This window comes from Fusarium coffeatum (assembly GCF_003316985.1).
Source record: "Fusarium coffeatum strain FIESC_28 chromosome Unknown BRIP53273_contig_162, whole genome shotgun sequence".
Lineage (NCBI taxonomy): Eukaryota > Fungi > Ascomycota > Sordariomycetes > Hypocreales > Nectriaceae > Fusarium > Fusarium coffeatum.
The window spans coordinates 129,625-151,843 of NW_022157955.1; the positions used below are offsets into that span (position 1 = coordinate 129,625).

Consider the following 22,219-nt stretch of genomic DNA (forward strand, 5'->3'; position numbering starts at 1 on the left):
GGAAGAGCAAGAGGATTGTCAGCCGTTGGGAGAAGTCGTGGGTAGCTACAAATCCCCTGGCCGATAGCCGTCTAATAGTGAAGGCTGTATAGAGAGGGCATAATCAATCAATCTATTACCCGTAGGCACAAGTTCCCGATCGGCGGTACAAGAAGCGGAAGAAGCAACGAGATATGCCCAGAATCGTTGGGGCAAGACCAAAGTATCATTATCCGTCTTGACGGTGCTACCCTAGCAATAGGGTTTCTTCGTTTTCCTTCTGCCAATGCTGAGGGCCTGTGATTAACTTTTCCGAGACCAACTTCGATAGCGGATTTTGTATTCGGACCTGTCAGTCCCTCATTTCCCTCTGGCAAGTCCGACCCTGTTCCCACGAGAGTTGAGGGTAACGGTATGGCTCAGTTGCAATAAGGATGAGGTCAGAAGAAGGGGCGTGCCATGTCAGTGCTAGCCCACTGGAGCTTTCTGCAAGAGGAGAGGGAAGAAAAAGTCGCGCTCGGGCTAGAGAGATAGTCCATCTGAAAACCATCAGCTTGCAGCTTTCATAGGGTATCTGTCTTTGATCTAGAAAGCGCGGCGCGCCAAAACCCATGCGATTCGATGGGCAATAGCTGACTAGTCCGTGTTTAAACTGGAGATTGTTGATGGAGAGTTGTCATAGGCCGGCCATTTCTTCCGCAGAGAGTCCACTCGGTGGGCTGGTCACCTGTTAAACAAGATCCTCCCCAGACGAAACATGGCCTGGACTGAGAGCCCAAAGCTTCGAATCGTAATATTAACATGCCGGTTGTAGTATAATGCCCAATCTGTGATGGGACAGCGGCAACAGGGACTCAACACGGCCCAAAAGTAAGATCGACTAGACTACAGTACAGACAGAGTACTATGCAGCAATGGCAACGGCAATGCCCGGCCGCTCTTAAAGACAGGGGTCTCTGATGATCCTGGTGCTTGGTGGAAAGAAACCTCCAGCGGCCAAGGATAATTATCGTAGGCCACGAGTAAGTCGACATTGACCTGGGTTTCACCCAGTAGACGAGAATCAAAGAATGAAAGCGGGACATGGGTGGTCGTGATGAAGCCAATTCAGCTTTTAGCCCTTGGTGCAGCAATCATTCAGCTTCAGCCTTGAGCGGACCAGCCCGCGCGGCCTCATATGTCACTCTTGGTTTTCCCTTTTATTTCCTTCTCGAGCATTGAACCCTGATACACGGCGCGCTTCAAGGTCAAAGCCCGACCGGAAGGTGAGATCCGGAGCTCAGACCTGTCTCAAAGGAAAACGGGGCAGAGGCGTGGTGAGTAGGAAGGTAAGGAAGGGAGGGGATTGATGAGCAAGGCGTTGGCGGTTTGATTCGCTCAGCCTTGTCCCTCAAATGGATGCCATACCCCGATGCCCTATCGATATTCCATAGTCTCTCCCTTGCCTGTCGTGTCTTCTCGCCTCGTCCTGCTTGCCTCGTGGTTCCAGGATTGCATAACCAAGTCAAGTGTAAATCGTGTGCCTCAGGCTGTTAAGGGTCCTCTTCGCTTACGAGCCATGGACATATCCTTGTCTTTCAAGCCTGGCCGCTCTTACTCTTGCTAGTCTTTCAGCCAAGGCCATTGAGCGGCATGGCTTACTGGCCAAAGTTTAGTGCAGACAAACATCGTGGCCCGTGGAGATATGGTACCAAGGTAACTTGCGGCCCCAGTCCAAACCGTGACGAGGAGAGGATTTGGAGTGGCTATCTCACTCTGTAACAGACCGGTGCACGTGGTCCACCTGAGTTGATTTTTTGAGTTATTTCATGTATGACAGATCCAGAGAAGGTTGCGAGATGCATGTTTCGGTTCTTCATCTGAAGCAATGGTTATTTTGAAGTCCGTTCGCGACGCGTTTTATCATATCGATTATAGCTCGATTCATGCTGATGGTAACTCCATGTTGCACTTATTGATGTGAGCCAGCAGTCATATCAAAGACTATCAACACCTATATCAAACCCGGTTCTTCCTCCCTCCTTCTTAGCACCATGATGACATGGTGCTCTCGGGATGCCGCAACTGGAATGACGGTGGGTCGGAATCCGAGGCCAGACCATCCTATCCCGTACTGTGAAGGACATCAATGTGCATACGACAAGACGCCCAATGCTGTATAATTTTGGAGCTTTGTGGTGATTGCCTTGGTATGACGGGTCTTTGGATAAGAAACGGAGATCTACCGCTACTCTGAGCAAGGTAGAACTGGGGCTTGCCAGGGCAAATCGACAGAGGCAGGCTAGTGGGACGGCCCTTTCTGGAGCCAGTTTGACAGCCGCCGCCTGCCGCCTATTGCAGCATGGCCAGTTACCATTCCGTCCCTAGTCCATCCCATCAGCATCCATGTCTGGCCTCCATGTCTTTGCCATGTGTGTAGGGCTCTAGGCTTGGCCTTGTTTTTGTCATGGATAGCCTTGTCTTCTGAGCAACAAATGGTAAGTCGTAAAATGGACAGTGGTTGCTTGAGTAGTATTTTCATTTCTTCATCTTTCGTATTGGAAGCAACTAAGTCACGCTGGGATCAGCGTCGTGGCTAGACGGACGGTTAGCGCAATCTCCGAAGGGTTCGATCAATTAATCAATCTGTCAATCATTGGGCATGCAGCCACTACTGTACCATGAGTGAATGACCTTGCTCGGCCCAGACACATATTTTGCCATTGGGCAGCAAGTATCCATAATCTGCCAATGTTTGCCCGTCCGTCCCTGTTGAGTTTGAGCAGGAACGCGACCGGGACAAATGCATATTGCATATTACACATATCATACAGAACAGTACTGTGCTGCGACTTGACTTACATGGATGATGAGCAGACAGAGGGAGAATGAAGGAGGGGAACAAGTTGTGGCGCGCCATGGACGGTCCAATCTGTCGTCCGGGTGTTGATCCAGTTGGCCAGTTTGATCAAGATCCCTGACGCCGCCTTGATCGTAGGTCGAAAGCAATTTTGATGGTGTCTATCTGTTTGCTTTTCTCTGCTCTGCTGAGGTTGTTGCGGCCCGTCTGAGGCTGGTACATAATACAGCACAGTAATGTACAATACAGTGGAGAGGAGGAGTACGGTATTAAGTTGACATCCATTGCGAAGAAGGAAGGAAAGACGGGAGCCCCATTATTTTTTAGGGGGAAGGGTTTATTGATGTTGACGATCCCCAGGCCCTGCCTGACTCAAATGTGGTATCGAGAAGGAGCTCTTCACCTACGGCAGTTGCTGATACGTAATTATGGAAGGAGCTCATCAGGTTCCATGACAAAGCAATTACTTACCTAGGTAGGTAGGCTGTAATAGATTATTCACAACTTTATCAGTCGCAATTGCAATTGCAATTACAATTGCTTACCTGTACGAGGTACAAGTCCATTCTTCTATTCCTTGTCAGGTTGTATCCGTACCTAGATCTGGACTCTGGATTCCGGACTCACTAAGAAATCTAGACCTCAGTGGGCGTGTCTCTGTAAAAGGCTTGACCATTTACAGACAGGGACGAGAAAGAAAGAGAAAAAAGAAAACGAGGCCTTCCAAGTGGGAGGATCATGACGAGAGGAATCAACGTCGAGATCTTGGTACAAAGCAAAACAGAACAGGTGAAAGGAAAGCAAAGCATCTCATGACAGGAGCATCATGCCCGGCATGACATCGACATCGTATCCTAAACGCCCGGTGAAGAAAGCCGCATATAAGTGGCCGACATTGGCCAATCGCCCTCGAGTCTGGTCTGATGTTCTTGGAGAGGACTGCGTTTGGTCAATGGTTGCTAAGCAAGCGCTGCCAGGGGTCTGTCAATCAATCGGGCTTTCAATCATCAACGGCCAAGGGATGTTCCCTGTTGTCTCTCTCGCTCTCTTTAGGCGCCAGTTACCCCTTGCACTTCTGCTGATGCTGATGCTGCTGCTCAGTTGAGTTGAGTGCTGATGAGATCTCATCAGCGCTGCATCTGCCCGCCTGGCACTAGGTAGGCAAGTAATGATGTCTGCTTACACGCATACTCTGTACTCTCATTGCAGTGCTTGGTGTACTGTAGACCATCAGCTTTGGTATTGGTACTGGCGCTGATGATTTGCTTTTACATAGCGGGATCAACCTTATCTAGTGCTTGTTAAGACTTTCTACGAGCCGTGCCGTCGATACATATCTGCGATAATGTCCGTGCAACTAATTAAACGTGTATACAGCCAGGACAACCTTGCTGCTCATCGTTCGCAAGCTAGATACCCTTAAGCCCTGCATATACATACATGGCTGATAGTAGAAAGAAAAGCGACCATGCAGTGAAGATAAAGAGACGGACCAGACAAAAAGTCTTTGCCCTTCTAGTATCCGTACTGCAGCCACTCTACCGGCTGTTGTATGACCTACCTACCTACGGTTACGGGTACTCCAGGATGCCCATGACCATGTCTATACCCATATCCATATCCATGGTCATGTCCTTCCTTGTCCTTGTCAACATTGGATGAATGAATGCAATATTATACATCGTCTGTGGAGATCACCTTTCGCCTAAAAAGACTTCTGTTGGTTGCTCGTGCTTCTCTTCCCTGCTGCTGATGACTCCCCCTGGCTCTTCACCTCCCACTAGCCTCCTTCAAGCCTGGTGCGTGCTTCGGGACGTTTTTCTCGCCAAAGAGGCTTGAGCTCTCCGCCTTTCACGATGAGTTTCTAGGCGCCGCCATCACCCATCATCCATCATCAAGAGACAATAGGTACTTACAGTATCCTTGGTAGGTCAGGTCGGGTGGACACTCCGCTCCGTCTAGGTACTACATAGTAAGTCCAGTAAGTAGAGTACGTACATATGCGAACTAGACTAGCGAGGGGGCAGAGCGGAACGGAGCGTGATGGGACCAAGGTAAGGTAAGGTAATCTCTACTGTACTGTAATGTTACAGTACGTATATACAGTGCAGTGAATAGCCGAGCATCTTCTGATCAGAAGCTGTACAGTACTAGTAGGTATAATAGAAGGTATTGCCATATTCGATCTTGTCGAGTTGTATCACCCAACCTTGGCAAACTGCGAGATGTGTTTCAAATATCTCACTCTCACCCTCAACCGACTGCAGAGGAAAAACCTTCTTTCACTACTACTCTACTGTACATGACATGATGGATCAAAACAGGGAAAGCCCTAAACCGCCCTAGGAAAAAGGCAATGTGCCCTCTCGTCCCTTTAAGCGCCTTGATGCAAAGGCCAAGACCTCAAAGCGTAACCTGATTCGCAGACGTGAACCCCTGGGCCTGCATCCCACGCTTCTGCTGGGAAATCCGGCCGCAGATCAAGAGGCCCTCGGTTATGCAGGTCGAACCACTGCATCCCGTTGCTTGTTGACATCAGATGGTGGCGTCTTGAACCTCTTGCATGCTATGCCATGTCATGTCGTCGAGATGGATATTAAACCCGTCAGATAATTCAAAAGAAGACCTAGTGCCAAATTATTCTTCCAATATGGATATAAGTCTTCTGTCAAACTACAGGTACAGTACAGTAATGTACGGATAAACCTCATGATGTTATCTGTCATAACGCATAGACCTAGGCCTTTCACGTCTTCTTTCCTCTTTGTAGTAGTGTTGCATAAACCTGGAAAAGAGTTTCCTATTGGAAATATCTCCGCTCGGGCAACACTTCTTTCAGCCGCATGGGTGGGTGAGTGAGTGAGTGCCATTCATTAATTAATTAATGTTAATCTTAGCGTGTTGAGACGTTACAATTCACGGCTACCGACTGCTGCCGCCGCCGGTAAAAATCATGTCCTTTCTTTTTTAACAAACTGATAGTAATTCTTCCATAGAACCAACGGATAGTGAACTACCGGGTCTCTTACTTATGTCAGAGTAATGCATTGCGCTAAATATCAACAACGTTGCGTTGCTTTCGTTGCTTTTCCTTTATCCCAGTCGCTAACTCGGACGTCGATTTTCGTCAAAATTCCGTCCCGTCTGTAGTTACTCCGTCTTGCTCTCCATCGTCATCTTAAAATCGTGTCTGTTCCTTGCTCAGCGTCGCCTGCCGTTGACCTAACATTTCTCTTCCCTGCTCCAGACCTTACAGCCTGCCTCGTGAGTAGGCACGCCACCTCTGACCTCCCCCGGAAACTTGCGCCGATCATTATCGTGCCTGGCTGAGCCAGGTCGATATTTCTTGTCAGCTAGATGTGCTTGTAGCCGTGCATCCAGTGTCAGCCCTGCCTTTATTGACCCTATTGCAATCGACATCCCCCTGGTCTGCGCGGTTGCCTCCTCTTAATTCTCTTGATCCACTCGGGCTAAACCAGAGTCGCAAACTGGAGGGTGGTCGACCCTGCCATGACTTGTGGTAACATTCTGATGCGAAAACGGCAGTCCAAGCTATCTAGCTCACTAAGCTTCTCGCGTTGCCGTGGGATCATCCCCTTCAATCTCCGCAGAGTTTCCTTTCATCGCTTGACAATCGTTACTGTTACAATAATTAGCGTTACCGCGAGCCTAAGTTACAACTTTACCCCAGCAATCTACCCCTACGGACCAGACTAGGGTTGAGATGAGGGACGCCATGGCCGCTTAGTGAAGCAAGATCCCGACCGAATCGGGTAGATCAAGTTCAAAGAGCAACTGGTCTAACCCCCCTACCTCAGTCTACGCGTAGGGTGGTGCTGCTGGGGTCGACAGCTGTCGTCGGGGCTTTGGGTCAACTTACCAACATCCTCATCACATAGTTCGTGGGCCAGACCCACGCGCTGAGGCTGATGCTTGACAGACTTGCCATAAACAATGGCTGTCTTGAACACCTCCGTGATACTTCGATGAATAGCGTTACACTACATACCGACTCAATTAGCAATCCAAAATTCCGCATGTAGGCCGGAAGATGAGGCTCTGCAAAAAGATGCATAGAAACGCAAATGCGAGTTAGGCAGACTTACAAAATCTTCCACAGTGCAGCGCGTTGACCGGAGCACGACGGGTTGAGAGTAATCAGGCTGTTTGCCCTTGGGTTTTGTGTACACTCGAACAAGGTTGAGCTTGTCCCACATATGCTCCATCAACTCGTCAATGTTCCATCCGTGCTCAGAGCTGATGGGAACAGCGTTGGGGATTCGATATAGAAGATCGAGTTCTTCAATACTGATCGAGTCAATCTTGTTCAGGCAGTAAACAACGGGGATGTAACTATCAAGTTAGCACGTTAGCAAGCTAAGTTTCATATTTTGCCGCAGACGTATGTATGTGCGTCAGTTCTGGTAGCCTTACCTTCGACTCTTGGCCTCAAGAATGTCGATCAAGTCATCGACAGTAGCGTCGCACCGGATTGTGATATCCGCAGAGTTGATACGGTACTCGTTCATGACAGCCTTGATCTCACCATGGTCGATATGGGTCAGGGGCACGGTGCTGGTGATATTGAGGCCACCCTTGTCCTTCTTTCTGAAGGTGATGTTGGGTGGCTCCTTGTTGATGCGAATTCCAAAGCCCTCGAGTTCCGCCTCGATTACCCGCTTGTCTGTAAGGGGCTTGTTCACATCCAACACAATGAAGATTAGATGGCAAGTCTTGGCGACAGCAATGACTTGTCGACCACGTCCACGACCATCCTTGGCACCCTCAATGATACCAGGAAGGTCGATAATCTGCAAGGGGGCGCCTAGAGAATGCGAGTCAGCCACAACGTTTGACGCATGGGGAAACCGTTTGCAAGTGGGATCGGGCATCAAGATCAAGCCATGACAAGCAGGCGGCCGCATCTGTCGGGCAGAGCGGAGGAGAAAAGGGACGTCACGAAAGACTAACCGTTATAGACGACTTGACCAGGCACCGAGGTCAGGGTAGTGAATTCGTATGCGGCAGCCTCGGAATGCTGGCCTGTCAGTCTGCTCATGAGCGTACTCTTGCCTACTGAAGGGAAACCGATGAAGCCAATACTGGCAACACCAGTCCTGGCCACATCGAAACCAGCACCACCGCCGCCGCCACCGCCGCTGGGAGTCAAGAGCTCGCGCTTGAGCTTGGCCAACTTGGCCTTCAGCTGACCCAGATGGAACGACGTCGCCTTGTTCTTCTGGGTTTTGGCCATCTAGTTACACAAGTTAGAACCTGTCCCCTCAATCATGCGCTCCATTATAATTCATCGGCTATCATCGTCTCCGAAAGCGTCGGGAAGGAGATTTCGTCAGAGTATCACGTACTTCGGCCTCAATATCTTTGATCTGGTGGGGGGACTGGGGTTAGCAAACTTGTTCCGTCGCAGGTGCAGTTTGAGTCTGATTGACGGTGGGAGTGACTACGAACCTTGTCCACCGTGGTCGCCATGATTGCGGTTCCTTTCGCAGAAGCGGTATAGATTCGATATTCGGGTGCTGTCTGGCCTCAGATGTTGGGTTTCGTCGCCCAATTCGTGATTAAGGCACTTTTGGTGATAAATTGCAAAGAAAGCGTAAATGCGTGAGTGGGAGTCGTCAAAATGGTGGGGTAGAATTTTATGTGACCCATAAAACCTTGACGTCAGCCAGAATATTCTTTCACAGCCAATCAAATGTCTAGACGAGTTGCCTCAAGACTGTTCAAGTTGGTAGAAAATTGTTCCTCAACAAGGGTTAAAGTGCTAGATGTTAATCAGTTGGCATCAAATTTCACAAGTTCAAGCACGGGTAGTCATGACATAATTCCTTGCTTTACACGATTTCGTGATTTCTTCTTCTGTACCACCTCTCCAGCACAGGGCTGGGCTGTCCACTCACTAACTTGACTTGAGAAAGCCTCTGCTAACTTCTCTACACATATCATAGTCATGCTTCTTCGTAAAACAATCACGCATCCATCTTGCGTAGACTTGCCTGGATAGCTATCCGCCGTAACCCTTCAGTTACTCATCCATCCAACTCTAGATCAAGACCTTGGACTCTTCCACAAGCCTGTTTTGTCTTCCAAGCCAACCGTCGTGAATAGATACCGGTGATTCACAAACATAACTACACCGGTCTGTTGATAAAAGCAATAAGCCATTCCGTAGCCCTAGTCTGTATCTGCGCCGTCCATGATCGTTATGCTAACAAAGAAAACTGAAAGCAATAATAAAACAAGGTGTGTTCGATCGTGATTTCGAACTCATTCGATTCAGTGCGAGGTCCCATTCATGTTTCCGTTAATACCATTTGTGAGGGTATCGTGTCCTGCCATCGACACTGGCAGGCTCTCGGTTGTCGAGCCAGGCGTCAAGGCTTTAAATGTGCCGTTAAGCGGTCCGCCTGACACCATTGATTTCTGACTGATTGGCGAAGAATGAATGCCGTTGATGAGGGGCGGGCTGAGATGGCCATTGACGAGATGCTCCAGGCCCTGTTCCGAACAGAGTCGAGCATAGTCTGGGTCATCTGGAAACACTTGCACCAACCCGCGTCGAGGTACTTTCTTATCGGGGAATGGAGTGCTGCTCGTCTGTGCTAGCTGCGGCATATCCTCGTCGACCAGCGCTCCGTTGAGATAGTACTTGCATCGAGGAGCAAGCCCATGATAACGAGCAGCATCTGGATCTTGCTTCCATTTTTGACATGTACCCCATTGCATGCTTTGTGCTTCTGACTCCAAGAGTTCACGGTACTCAACCGCAAGCTGGGCATTGCGAAGATGTGGAATGTTGGGAACGGTATACATGAGATCAGACAACTATGTTGTGTTAGTTTTAATGTTATCGTGCGTTCTCATGATGGGTTATTTACCTTGACGAAAAACATGTCCATGCTGCGGAACTTCTCCCAAGCCTCTTCCCGTAATCGCTGCTTCGTATCAAAACACAGCTCAGAGGGATCCTCTTCGCCGTAGTATCCGGACAGCTGCCGACCAAGATCCCAGACTTTCTCGTCGATGAGGGAGTAGAGGCGCCACTCTACACGCCAAAGGGACATCTTGGCTAGTTGACTGACAGGGGCGCGTTCCCAGGCCGTATCTGGAAATTAGTTAGTGGGCACATTAAAAGAGAAGTTATATCCGTGAGACTTACATCTGGAGAGGTCTAGGTCCTTCTCACCGAGGAGAAGAGCCACATGAGTGTTCAGCACCCACTGCTCACGGCCTTCGGGCGTACCGTTGGCTTCTCTTCGGATTGTATCGTATCGGCAGCCTTGAATGCGCTTGAACTTCTCTGCAAGGACTGGGAGCTTAGGGTTTGGACATGTATCAAACCATCGTAGAAGAGGGGGTAGTTTGTTGAGCCGCATGCGTTCCTGCTCTTCGCGTAATCGTCGTTGTTCGGCTTCGCGCGCGGCGCGTTTTCGTTCTTGATCCTCGCGGTGCGCACGTTCTCGCCGCTCACGTTCTTTCCGCTCCTCTTCCTCGCGTTGTCGTCGAGCTTCTTCAGCTGCCTCTCGCTCGAGTTGTTCGCGATGCAACCTCTCCGCTTCTTCACGCTGCCTTTTCTCTTCCTCTTCCTTCTTCTTCTTTTCCACTTCGACCCGTCGTTTCTCTTCCTCCTCCTGCCGGGCCTTTTCCTCAGCTTCGCGTCGTTGCTTCTCGTCTTCTTGTCGTTGGCGTTCTTGTTCGTCCTTCCGCTTGAGCTCGGCCTCGCGCTCTTCCTCCTCCTTTCGTAATCTCTCCTTCTCCGCTATCTCCTCCTTACGCTTCTCTTCCTCCTCTACTTTCTTTCGGGCTTCTTCTTCGTGTTGCTGAGCAGCTTCAGCTTCAGCCCGCTTGCGTTCTTCTTCTCTCTTGCGTGCGTCCTCTTTCTTCCGCAATTCTTCCCTCTTGGCTGCCTCGGTTTCAGCTTGTCGATGCTTTTCTTGCTCAATCTCCTTAGCTTCCCTAGCCTCTTTGGCTCGAGCTGCTTGAAGTTCTGACTCTGACACAGCCTTGATAGAATCAGCATCTTTCATCTCCACGTCAGTCTCCTCTGACTTGACATGGATCTGTCTTTCAGCGCTGCTGGCACGGTCGGTATCAGCGCGATGCGAGTTAACGCGCTTCTCACGCCTATCATCATCATGCTTCTTGTGAGTTGATTTCGCTAATAACTTGGAAGAATCTTGGACATTGCTGGATTTGCGAGGCCTCTCATCGGAAGACAAAGCTTGCTTCGGGCGTTTCTCTTTCGTTTCGCTTTCAAGACGCCGCCGTTTAGGTGGGACTTCGCTGTCATCCTTATTGCCATTACTTGGCCGATCAGGTGTAATGCTAGCACGATGCCTCTTAGTCGATCCGTCACCAGACACCGATAATCGGTCCCGAGATTCGTCTCTTTTGAGAGCCTTGGCTCGGTCATGGTATTTCTCAGAGAGTTTCTCAACCCTATTCTTGTCGTGTTTGTCATGCTTGTCGGCTGGTTCCTCATGTTTCGACTCGTGGGGGCTTGTCGGGTGGTCCTTGAGGGACGAGGCGTTCGATGCCATACTAGCGCGTCGCTGCCGCTCTCGGTCTCGTTCTCCACGGAGCTCGCCTTTAGAAATAAGTTTTCTCCTAGGTTTAACTGTTTCGCCCTCTGAGGATGCAGCAGCGGCATCCGAGTCAACATGCTTGGCCTTGAGTTGCTTGTGAGACATGGTCGGAGACACTTCACGATCGGAAACATTGATGGATGGAATGCGGTCTTCTTTTCGGGGTCGCCCTGGGCCACGCTTTGAGCTTTCATCTCCTTGATTCGTAATAGAGTTTGATCTCCGCTTTTCTCTTGGACTTGTGAGTTTGGAGGTGGCGGACTTCTTCTTCGGTTCGGGACTGGAGAGGTTTCGTTTATGCTGTCGAGCTTCGTCTTTGTCTTTAGTTTCAGCCCGTCGTGCGCGCTTGGCTTCCCGTTCTTCACGATCACCACGATCTTGGTCTCGCTCACGGCGGCTTGGCGACTTTGTCTTGGCAGAGTCCTTATGACTTCTCTTGTACTCGTCATAAGCATTCTTCAACATATGCTCTTCGTCCTTCCAGTTCGGGCCTGCACGCTGTCGTGCAATTTCGTAGTATGTTTCGCCTTTATATCTCCTAGTAGGATCGAAACCAGCCTGCTCTAAAAGCAACTCGACCACTTTGATGTTTTCCTGTCCGATCGCGGCGAGTATTGGCGTCGCAAACTCTGGTTGAGCATTGTAAACGGGTCGCGGGTCAGGGTTAGCACCTCCCAGGCCGAGAAGTAGCTGAATAACCAAATCATGTCCACCTCGCGCTGCAGCAACCATGGATTCGGGGTCGTTAAATCCCTCTTTCACTTGCAAGATACGGGCGACAGTTTCTTCGTCTCCACGCCCAGCAGCCTGTCGAAGTGTCTTTTCGTCGAGGGGCATATATAGTAGATCGTTTCGCGTCTTCGTTGCGCGCACTGTTCCGGTTCTCCGGCCTGATCCGGAGTTCGTGGCAGGTGAGCGACGCGGGCTATCTGGGGCGTGAGAATCGCGTACATCCTGATCTTGGTGCGAGTGCTGTTCTTCCGAGGTGCGCCTTCGATCCCCCGCCCGCTTCCTTGCTGCCATGAGCGCGGCTCGGATCTCTTCCGCATTATCTGTGTCATCGCTCACACGGTCGATGGGCTCCTCGCCGTTGACGTTTGCTTTTCGGGGGTTGACACCAGCATCCAGTAAAAGCTTGACTACACCTAGATGGCCGTTGTCGACTGCGTCCAGCAGTGGCGTGTCCTTGTCGTAGTTGACACAGTCCAGATTACATCCAGCATCAATCAGCAGTTTAACGATGTCTTCGCAGCCATTAATGGCTGCAATTTGGAGTGGCGTATTTCCGGCGTAATCAGCAACATTTAAATCCTCGGGTCTTTCGGTCAGGCGTGTCTTGGCCCCCTCATATTCACCTCGTGCACAGGCGCGGGCCAGGAAAGTTTGACCATGCGCATCGAGGTGCTTCTTATGGGGGGCCATTCTTGCGGGGGATGCATTTGTATCGGTGGCGGGCGTTGCCAGGCTACGTAGTTTGGAGCTGCGAGGGTGGGGGCTGCCACTGGCAGAAGAATCGTCGGAGTGCCATTCGGTTGAATGCAGTGGAGGCGGTAGCCGCCGCTTTTTCTGGCCAAAACCGTTGGATGTGTAAGAAGGTAACTGGGAAGAAGCACTTCGTCGGTGGGCTCGAGACTGTGGGGAAATAGATCGGGTTTGCGAATCATGCTGCGCCTTTGCTGAGAAAGGCTTGTGCTCTTTTGGCAGGCGACTCGAATCGATGCTGACACTGGTTGTTCGTTGCCGTCTGATTTTGCGACTCTCGCCCTCGTCATCAGACTCAACTTTGAGACTTTTCCGCTTGTTAGGCACAGAATTCTCGCTTGGTTTGAGTTTTTCACGGAGTGACTTGGCAGGTCGGGAATGAGAAGGTTCAGAGTCTGAAGAGGACTGTATATCCTCGGCAAAACGTCGACGCTGTTGTGGCCGATGATGGGGCGGTGACGCAGGCGCAGAGCTCAAGCCACTGGAAGCAGCGGCGTCTTTACCCCGTGCCAGCCTCTCGCGTTCGGGGTGAGCCGGCGTGCGCTTGGTTTTCACAGGGTCGCCGCGGGCATGAATAGATGATGCCTGCTTTTCAAGTTCTGGGGGGCGATAGCCTGCAGCTTTGATAGAGGACTTGGAATTATCACCATCGCCGTCACCGTCACTCCTGTCCTCTTGCCTCACCTTCCGAGCCTTTGACGGGGAGTGGCCATCCTTGCCCGGCAAAACGATGGTTTCTGCGTCAGAATCGCGGTCTTCAGAAGCATCTTGATCAACTGCAGAGGAAGAATTCGCGTTTCGACGGGAATCTTTATCCTTATCTTTATCCTTGTCAATAGGCTCAGAAGGCTTGGGGCTTACTGGCGGCGGTGTTGACTTTGAGATTTCGGGTTTCGAGTCAGGCCGCTGATGAGGGGAGTCGCCAGCAGGCCTCGTCTGGTCGGACTGGGCAGCATTCTGCGCATCCATGACATTTACCTGCGAGGACGACTAGCGACTACCACCATTCTGGTGATGATGATCAAAGCTGAGGATGGCAGGCGATAAACTCGCGCGGTTGGTGATGCGTGAATCCCCTTAAACCTAGAATTGAACTGAACTGAACTGGATGCAACGGTCGGGCGCGACAGAGTGGCAACAGCGAAAGAACACGGGCGTGACCAAAAGACACGCAACGCACGAAGCAAAGGCGGAGAAAAACACCAAAGGCTATGCGCAACGAGAGAATTAATTCGGCAGGTCGTGATGATGAGAAGATGGCGTTGGTTGTAGGTGGATTATGGAGAGAGTGTGAGGGTGGTAAGTTTCGGATTGAAGGTGAGTAGAGTAGGAATTGGAACTGGAACTGGAAGGTGGAGGCTTATTGGCGACGGAGGACCGATAATGGATGTAAACGTAAACCTTGTTTTAGGTAGAGTTACGTGATGGATGTTATGTTGTGTTGTGTTATGTTATGGTAGGTACTATAGGTAGTAGGCAGGTACCTAAATCGAATTGAGGATACGGGTCTTTGTCCAAGTCGAGAGAGGGTGAGCGACCTAAGCAAGGCAAGGCAAAGCAAGACGAGGCGAGGCGAGTCGAGAGCGAGATTGACTGAGAACGAGAGAGTGGAAGAGAGAGAGAAAGGCCAGGACTAAGCAATAGAAGCCAGGCCCAGGCTCAAAGGAAGAGTACGATTGGTCCGTCATGTCGTTCATTCGTACTGTCTTTTAGTCTGTCCGGGTGTGAAGGCTAGGGCGATTACGATACGGTCGCACATAGAGTCTTTGACCGTACTTTCGAGCCAATCAGAGACAAGGATTGTGTGGCTTCAATATGAGCATTAAAAAGAAAAAGAATGGGTTGTTTTGAAGCGTGTGACATGATAATTGAGTCTGTGCGGGAGTCAAAGTACCTACCCGGTCAAGCGGTATATAGCATAGAGCATAAATTCGTTTCCTAACTCATGTATTATCTTCACCGAGGGCTGCATTAAAGTTGGGCTATTCATCTGACTCTCCGACTCTGAGTTCCGGGGGCAAAACCCACTGAAGCCTACCTGCGCTAGTGATACCCATTTAGTGGGCTTAGGCTGCTGACGGTCCCTAAGCCCCTGTCCCTAATCCCCCTGCTCCATGTTATGAAAGGCACTTGAAGATGACACCTTGATCCATTGCCTCATGATTGAACTCGAATCTGATTGGATTGGATTTATACGTTTTATAGAATCAGTTCATAACAAAGCATTAAAGTAGCGTCTGTTAAGTCACTACATATGCATAACTACGATAAGGCAAGTACCGGGTAGGGTAGCGGCATATTTAAATCTACCTCATACACACATCCTGGGCTGGACTTGACTGGGCCTTGGTCCAAGTTTCATCAATTTCCCTGACCAGGATCTATCTGCCTGCGGCTTCTCAATTTTGATGTAAGTAGCCACTAACAATTCCCAAGTATCTCCACTCTAGCCACCTAACAATTCTATACCTGCTGATCTTAGCTAAAACAACTACCCTTTATCAAACTCTCAGCGTGTGGAATCAATCACATCACTGCTGATCAACTGCTCAACACCTGGTATTTCATGACCTGCGCAATAAAAGCGATTTCATAATGGAGGCGTCAGAGTCTGCCTTGTCTGGAGGAGATAGAAGCGGTCTTTTGCTTCCCTCTTCATTAGAACATGTCCGAATCACCTCTCTTCCTCAGACGGCATACTACATACCCAACTTCATTACCGAAGAAGAAGAGCAGATAATCCTAGATAAAGTGTGTCTATATAGCATCGTGTGTCTGGTTCGCCGCTAAGTATATCTACAGATATCCAGTGCGCCTAAGCCGAGATGGAAACAGTTGACAAAACGACGTCTTCAGACGTGGCCTTCAGACCTTGTCAACAACAAACTACTCGATGCTCCTCTTCCTACATGGCTTCAGGATCCTGTCATATCTCGATTGTCTTCGCTTCCGGTCAAAGAATCAGAAGCTGGTCATATATTCTGCGACAGTCCACATCAAAAGCCAAATCATGTCCTCATTAACGAATATCCACCCGGCATTGGCATCATGCCGCACAAGTTGAGTACACAGCAAGTGGTATATCCTTTTCGCTATCTTAATGCTCATCCTATATAGGATGGTGCCGCGTATTGGCCCGTAGTATGCACAGTGAGCCTCGGTTCCAGCTTGTGCCTGAACTTGCATCGTAGCAAGGACGATGGCGCCCTTGACCCCGTGCCTGCTTGGAGAATCCTTCAGGAACCTCGCAGTCTGCTCATTACGACTGACCAACTGTATACCCACTACCTTCACGGTATTGCCGACATCGAAGAAGATGTCGACCTCAATCCCAATACTATTGCTAACTGGGACTTGCTTCATTCGCCCGATGCATACGCCAACGGCACACATGTTCGTAAAATCCGCACGAGTCTGACGTATCGAGACGTTATTCAGGTGTCGAAAATCGCAAACAAACTCGGCATGTTCTTGAATCGTTGAAGGCCGATCACTCCGAGCTAGTAGACGGGTGGGATCATGATCCATCGCTCCGCGACCTTCTCTGCGCCAAACTTTTGCACATACCATGCCTTGGTCCCCTTTGCTGTGGCACCCAAGTTCACAGCCACGAACACGAGACCACTCAGAACGCTTCTGTTGAGGAGTTGACCTTGGGGTGCGGCGATCCACGCAATGGCGAGATACACAAGGCATTCTGAAGTGTAGTGTGGACAGACCAAGTACTTGAACCATCCCTCACTTGGGAGTGTATACTTCTTGAGACTTGCCAGGTGCCTGTGACATTGGTTCTGCTTGAAGTACGCCACAATGAACAATGCCAGAGCTGAAGGCAACCTTGGTGGGATTCGGAGAGGTTGTGCGGGAGAATTCCAGGCTGCTAAGATTGCACCTGCAATTTGTCAGTTTCTGCTGCTGCCAGGTGTAATATATTTAAGAACGTACTGGAACCCTCAACCCAGACAGCAAGGGTTATTGTAATGTAGTACGCAAGACCAAGAGCCCAGTGGATAAACCACATAGGTGACGACCCTGGCTTGAATACGAACAAACTCTCGCAGAGCCTTCTTGAACCCTGCAAGGCCATAAACAGCCATGCCACAAATACTTGCTCCAAACTCATAGACGGTCCGCCAGCTCGGTCCTGCCACGTAATGACACTCTTCAATACCGACCCCTTGGTGAAATACTGCCACGCCCAGAAACCTGATAGGAATACCGACGTGATGTAGAAGTGCAAGAACCACGAATGAGGCACTTGCCCATACTCTGTCAAATTTTTCAGAAACGACCTCAGAGGCACAAAAGCTTGCCCCTTGTTTTCCACCTCCTTCTTCCCAGGCTTCGTGTCTTTGGGCCTCCGTGCACCATAGTCCATAAGAGCACTACGGACGTCGTGTGGGAGAACTTGGATACCAATGATGATGGTTGTAGAAAGGGCAAAGAAGCCCTGGCACCATTGAGCTGGCGTCATATTTGACACCAAGTCAATCGAGTGGTGCAATATTTTGGTCATGGTCCCCTTATAACAGGTGAGTTGAAGTGAGATGGAGGCGAAGATGGCAGAAAAGAGACCAGTTTGTGTTGTCGAAAAGCATGTGCTTTATTCAACGTCCGAGACTGGCGTGTCCTGCACAGTGCCAATAAAGCAAATTGTGTGTTTACAGCGAATTTGTGACTCTAGGTATTTCAGCAAATATACTTCTCCGTGTGTATTTAAAATAAAAATATCATAACTAATTCGACGATGTCGATCCGACTTTATAAGAGTAAGCACTCCAATATTGGTCATCATGAGTAGCTTCTCACCATCCAGGTGAGTAAAGGTCGTTGACGGAGAAGCATACTGAACATCATCCATAACACCCAGTCTTATACACCTTATTATCATCAAACAATTTGGAGACAGAACGCCAATTTTATCTTATCGAACTGCCAACATATAAACATATCTATATATACCCGCTGAAAGATAGAAATGCCAGTGAACTCAGACCGACGCGATCTACCCTACAGCTCTCGACAATGAAACGGTTGTCAACTTTGACCTTTAGATATTCCAAATTACTACTCAAACTTAAGGGAAAACAGGTATCGATGACATAAATGCCACAACTCGTTTAATTATACGAAAGAACATGGCATATCAATTGCGTATCTTGTTAGTACTGTTTGTGGTGAGGATGTATCACTATGGTTCACACGGCGCAGGGGAGTAAGAGTATCAAAACAATACAGCTTCTATAGCGAATGACAGTCTGACCAGTAAACAATAACTAAACGAGTGTGTGTGAGTAAGTACAAAAACACCAGCCAATCCCAAGACACTAATCAAAAGCCAACACCCCGAATCCTTTCCCCATTCAATCCCTAGTATACATATCCAATTGTCCAGATCCGAACACTTGATCACTTTTGACCTCCAATCACCGGAACTCCATATCCTTGAGATGCTTAGATACCAGTGCCAAAGTTTTGGCAACGGTTGCTGAAGTAGACATTTCTGTTCTCAGCGAGACAGTCGGTGTACTGGATGCCACACTTGGTCTGAGCAGTCTGCCACTGATCGTTGCCGAACAAGTTGAACCATCGGGGCTCAATGCCAGACTTCTCAAGGGCACGCTTGTGGAAGTGAGAGTGAGAGCGCTTGTCGAAGTAGTTGCTGCCTTCGCTGCGAGTGTTGAGCTTCTTGCAGCTCTGGACATAGGTGTTGAGACAAGCAGTGTACTGGGTCTTGCAGGCGTCGGCGCAGGCGCTGGACTGCTGGTTGCGACGGTAAGAAGAGCAAGAGTTGGAGTTGATATCCGTGTACAGCTTGAAGGGGTTCTGCGAGAAGTCGCTTTTCAAGTCGTTGCAGGCAACAAGAGGAAGCTCAATACCGCCAACGGGGTTACCAGGGCCGTAACCCCAGATGCGGGAGCTGGGCTGCGAGCAAATGTTGGTGGGCTGAGGAGCGCACGAGGTGGAGGCAGAAGAAGCAGTGGTGGAAGTGCTAGTGGCAGCACAAGGGTAAACACTGGTGGTGGTCTTGACATTGTTTCCACCGGAGGGAGCGTTGTTGTTGAAGCAGCCAGCCTTGTTACAGTTGCGACCACGAGAGCAAGTGGAGGCACAGTAACCCTGAAGACCATCACACCACTTGGAGAAATCGAAACAGTTGAGAACTCCAGGCCAGCCAGCGTTCTGGAAGCAAGAAGCAATGTTCTTAGCACAGTTGTTGTAAGCAGTCAGGCAGCTGTTCTGGTCCTGGAAGTCGGGAACAGAGGGAGCACACCAGTTACCGCACTTGTACTCGCAGGTGTTAGGAACGACAACAGTAGAAGTGCACATAGCCGGGCCGATAGTGGTGGTGCAAGAGGTAGTGGTGGTAGCTCCAGGAGGAGGGTTGGGACCATTGTTGGTGGTGGTGCTGGAAGGAGGAGGGTTAGGACCGTTGTTAGTGGTGCTGGAAGGAGGAGGGTTGGGACCACTGTTGGTGCTCGAGGGAGGAGGGTTAGGACCGTTGTTAGTGGTGCTGGAAGGAGGAGGGTTAGGACCGTTGTTAGTGGTGCTGGAAGGAGGAGGGTTGGGACCACTGTTGGTGCTCGAGGGAGGAGGGTTGGGGCCGTTGTTTGTGGTAGAGCTGACAATGGTGCTCAAGGTTGTAGTCGAGCTGGAGCTGGAAGAGCTGACAGAAGACACAGACGAGACGCTTGAGGTGGAAGTGGAAGTGCTCGAAGTAGAAGTAGAAGCAGAAGTGGTCGAGGTCGAGGTCGAGGACAGAGAGGAGGAGGAAGAACCAGATGGAGTCCAACCACAAGGCTGGAGAGATAGCAAATCGTTAGAGATGTAGACACTCAGACGGCTGGGTCCACCACAAAGCAGGGTCTTGTCTCCGTTGCAAGGGACGTTACAGTCGTCAACATTAGCCTTGACAGTGTCGTTGGCCAGAACGTTACCACAGTAGCATTCGCCACCGTACTCGAGACCAGCGAGAGGGAAACCCTGGTCAGCACAGGCGTTCAAGCAGGTCGAGGGAGTCATCTTGGAACCATCAACATCCATAGGCCAGGTCAGAGCACGGCCCTTGGAGGAGTTGTCAGTGTAGCAGCCACTAGGCTTGTAACCGGCAATGGACTTGATGACTCCGGGAAGGTTGGTGACGACACCACCAAGATCAGTGGTCTTGAAGGTAGGATCCTGCCAGATAGAGAGAGCGTTGTCACTGCCACATGTTTGAGTCTTATCACCAGTGCATTGGTAACTGCACTGGCTGTCATCGAGCTGGGCACCGCCGACGGTTGAACCGCAGTAGCAGACGCCGTAGTACTTGAGACCAGCATAGCGGAAGCCGTTGCCCTTGCACTCAGCGACACACTTCTCAACAGTCATGTTGTACTGGTTCTGACCAGAGCGGTAGATGAGCGCACTGCCACTGCCTCCAGCAACACCGTCCTGGTAACATCCAGCCGCGACATATGGCTGGAAAGGATCGAGACAAGGTGGGTACTCAGTGTGCCAGGCCTGAGCGATGCCGGCCAAGGCAAGAGTCGCACCGGCGACGACAGTTCGAAGCGAGAACATGGTGTTGTTGTTGTTTTCAATGAAAGGATCGAAAGTTGCAGATCAAGGCCGAGATTATTGTAAGTGATAGTGAGTGTTAGGCGTCTCGATGGTGTTGCAAGCTATCTGTATATTTAAAGAGAGTGATACCCGAAGGCAGAAACGAGAGAGAGAGAGAGAGAGTGAGTTGGGAGAAGAGAATGTGAGAGTAGCTGATTGCTTGAGAAGCTGCTGTTGGATGATGAGAAAAGACTGACTTTGGGATGGGATGGGTGAGGTTATTTATCCTCTGCGTCCATGGCAATATCAAGGACTGTTTGCTTTTTGCCTCTACCAACTTGTGCACTTACAGTCATACCGACAGCCATGGGCTCAGGGACCGGAAGCCCCGTACCGACCACAATACCACATCAAAGTGCTCTGAATAGCATCGCGATGACCTAGAGACGCCTCTAGACGCCGATGAACCCGCTGAATAGCGGAACTAGAGGCGCTCTGCCCAAACCAGTAACTGTAGGCAGACGCCACGAAGCGTCTAACACATACCATAGTAGCTTGAGGACCGTAGTGTTATGATTGTATCCAAGTTCCACTAGTGAGGTAAGAACCTTTTCTCGTTAGGTTGGGCGGAGTTGATGAGGTAGGTAAGATCTGGCCTGCACCTTGGTCCGGGTTGTTGGTACTAGACCAACAAGCGAGGCACCGAGAGGCCTGCGATGGCTATTCTGACACAAGCGTATGGGTAGAACAAAGTTTGAAGCTGAAGCTCGAAACACGTGGAGACGCCAAGGGTCCAGACATGGCCGATGACTGTCGGCTTGGTATAGCTTCTGAGGCGCTCAAGGCTTCTGCAGGTCTCCCGTCTGTTCCTGCAGAAGCGGGTGCAGGTGCGTTGCAAGAGCCCCAGACCCATCAAAGCGTTATGCGCTTGGTTGACGTCTGGAAGCCAGTGTAAGTGTTATCGGTATAATATTCTGTCATCAGCAGAGACAACGTTGAATACACTCGGATATAGTATTATGACAGGGCACTTGTCAAGCCAGACTTCGCTCAGTAGCTTCGAGAAGAGAAGATCCTTGTTGGTCCCTTCGAAAGATCCCGCCTTCCCGAAACACAAGTTCGGATGATCGCATTCCAAATTCCTGGGTAGTTCCTATGGGGGCCCAGATCGGACCCAAGATTCCGGTGTCAACACCGCGGTAATGCCATCATGAACCACAGACCCGCATGACTTGGTTTAGCTCTTGACCCGAGGACCCAGCACTTGCTGACATCCTGTTGGTCGGTCGTCAATACCACTGCAACCTCTTGAGCTTCCCCAGTTTTGCCCTGCCAAGACTTTAATGGAGAGAAGTCAGGCACCAATAATCGGAAAGTCTATGCCGTAGGGATCTAGATGGCTGAGGTTCGGTCTGGCCGGTCACCTTCATCGCCGGATTTGGACAAGATTGGATGGATGATGTAGGAAACTTTTGACAATGGCCTTGTTGCGTAGATCAGCCACAAGAGGATCTTGAAAGTGTAGCAATTACTTTTATGGGAGGACCAAGTTTAAAGCTGTCATTGTGTTGTGTTGTGTTGAGTTGTAAAGAAGAAGTAGTGGTGAAGAGATGGAGTTGCTTTGAGCGAGTAGTCAATGCACACGTGACACTGGCACTTACACGGGTTGTCCTCCCATTACACGCAGTACCTACACAACATTAATGATATTCTGTGAAAGCAAATAGATCGTCGAGGAACAGTCATGACGCTCAACCCCAGACATTCTTAGTAA

General features: G+C 50.0%; 5 protein-coding genes across 5 annotated transcripts; 1 reads left to right on the forward strand and 4 right to left on the reverse strand.

Annotated features, from left to right (window-relative positions):
* Nucleotides 1-6,438: 6,438 nt before the first annotated feature.
* FIESC28_07394 (uncharacterized protein) lies at nucleotides 6,439-8,308 on the reverse strand (the record flags this gene model as incomplete). The annotated part of the gene is made up of 6 exons (XM_031161534.1): nucleotides 6,439-6,458; nucleotides 6,699-6,819; nucleotides 6,925-7,171; nucleotides 7,253-7,643; nucleotides 7,790-8,072; nucleotides 8,288-8,308. The coding sequence occupies 6 exons, from the start codon at nucleotides 8,306-8,308 to the stop codon at nucleotides 6,439-6,441; spliced, it is 1,083 nt and encodes a 360-aa protein (XP_031014439.1).
* Nucleotides 8,309-9,112: 804 nt separating this feature from the next.
* FIESC28_07395 (uncharacterized protein) lies at nucleotides 9,113-13,872 on the reverse strand (the record flags this gene model as incomplete). Its single annotated transcript, XM_031161535.1, has 3 exons — nucleotides 9,113-9,661; nucleotides 9,715-9,941; nucleotides 9,996-13,872. The coding sequence occupies 3 exons, from the start codon at nucleotides 13,870-13,872 to the stop codon at nucleotides 9,113-9,115; spliced, it is 4,653 nt and encodes a 1,550-aa protein (XP_031014440.1).
* A 1,626-nt stretch (nucleotides 13,873-15,498) lies between these two features.
* On the forward strand, nucleotides 15,499-16,386 carry FIESC28_07396 (uncharacterized protein; the record flags this gene model as incomplete). The annotated part of the gene is made up of 4 exons (XM_031161536.1): nucleotides 15,499-15,654; nucleotides 15,706-15,981; nucleotides 16,021-16,031; nucleotides 16,095-16,386. The coding sequence occupies 4 exons, from the start codon at nucleotides 15,499-15,501 to the stop codon at nucleotides 16,384-16,386; spliced, it is 735 nt and encodes a 244-aa protein (XP_031014441.1).
* A 17-nt stretch (nucleotides 16,387-16,403) lies between these two features.
* On the reverse strand, nucleotides 16,404-17,377 carry FIESC28_07397 (uncharacterized protein; the record flags this gene model as incomplete). Its single annotated transcript, XM_031161537.1, has 2 exons — nucleotides 16,404-16,795; nucleotides 16,849-17,377. 2 exons carry the CDS (start codon nucleotides 17,375-17,377, stop codon nucleotides 16,404-16,406), a joined length of 921 nt encoding a protein of 306 aa, XP_031014442.1.
* A 980-nt stretch (nucleotides 17,378-18,357) lies between these two features.
* FIESC28_07398 (uncharacterized protein) lies at nucleotides 18,358-20,466 on the reverse strand (the record flags this gene model as incomplete). The annotated part of the gene is made up of 1 exon (XM_031161538.1): nucleotides 18,358-20,466. The coding sequence occupies one exon, from the start codon at nucleotides 20,464-20,466 to the stop codon at nucleotides 18,358-18,360; it is 2,109 nt and encodes a 702-aa protein (XP_031014443.1).
* Between the last annotated feature and the right edge of the window lie 1,753 nt (nucleotides 20,467-22,219).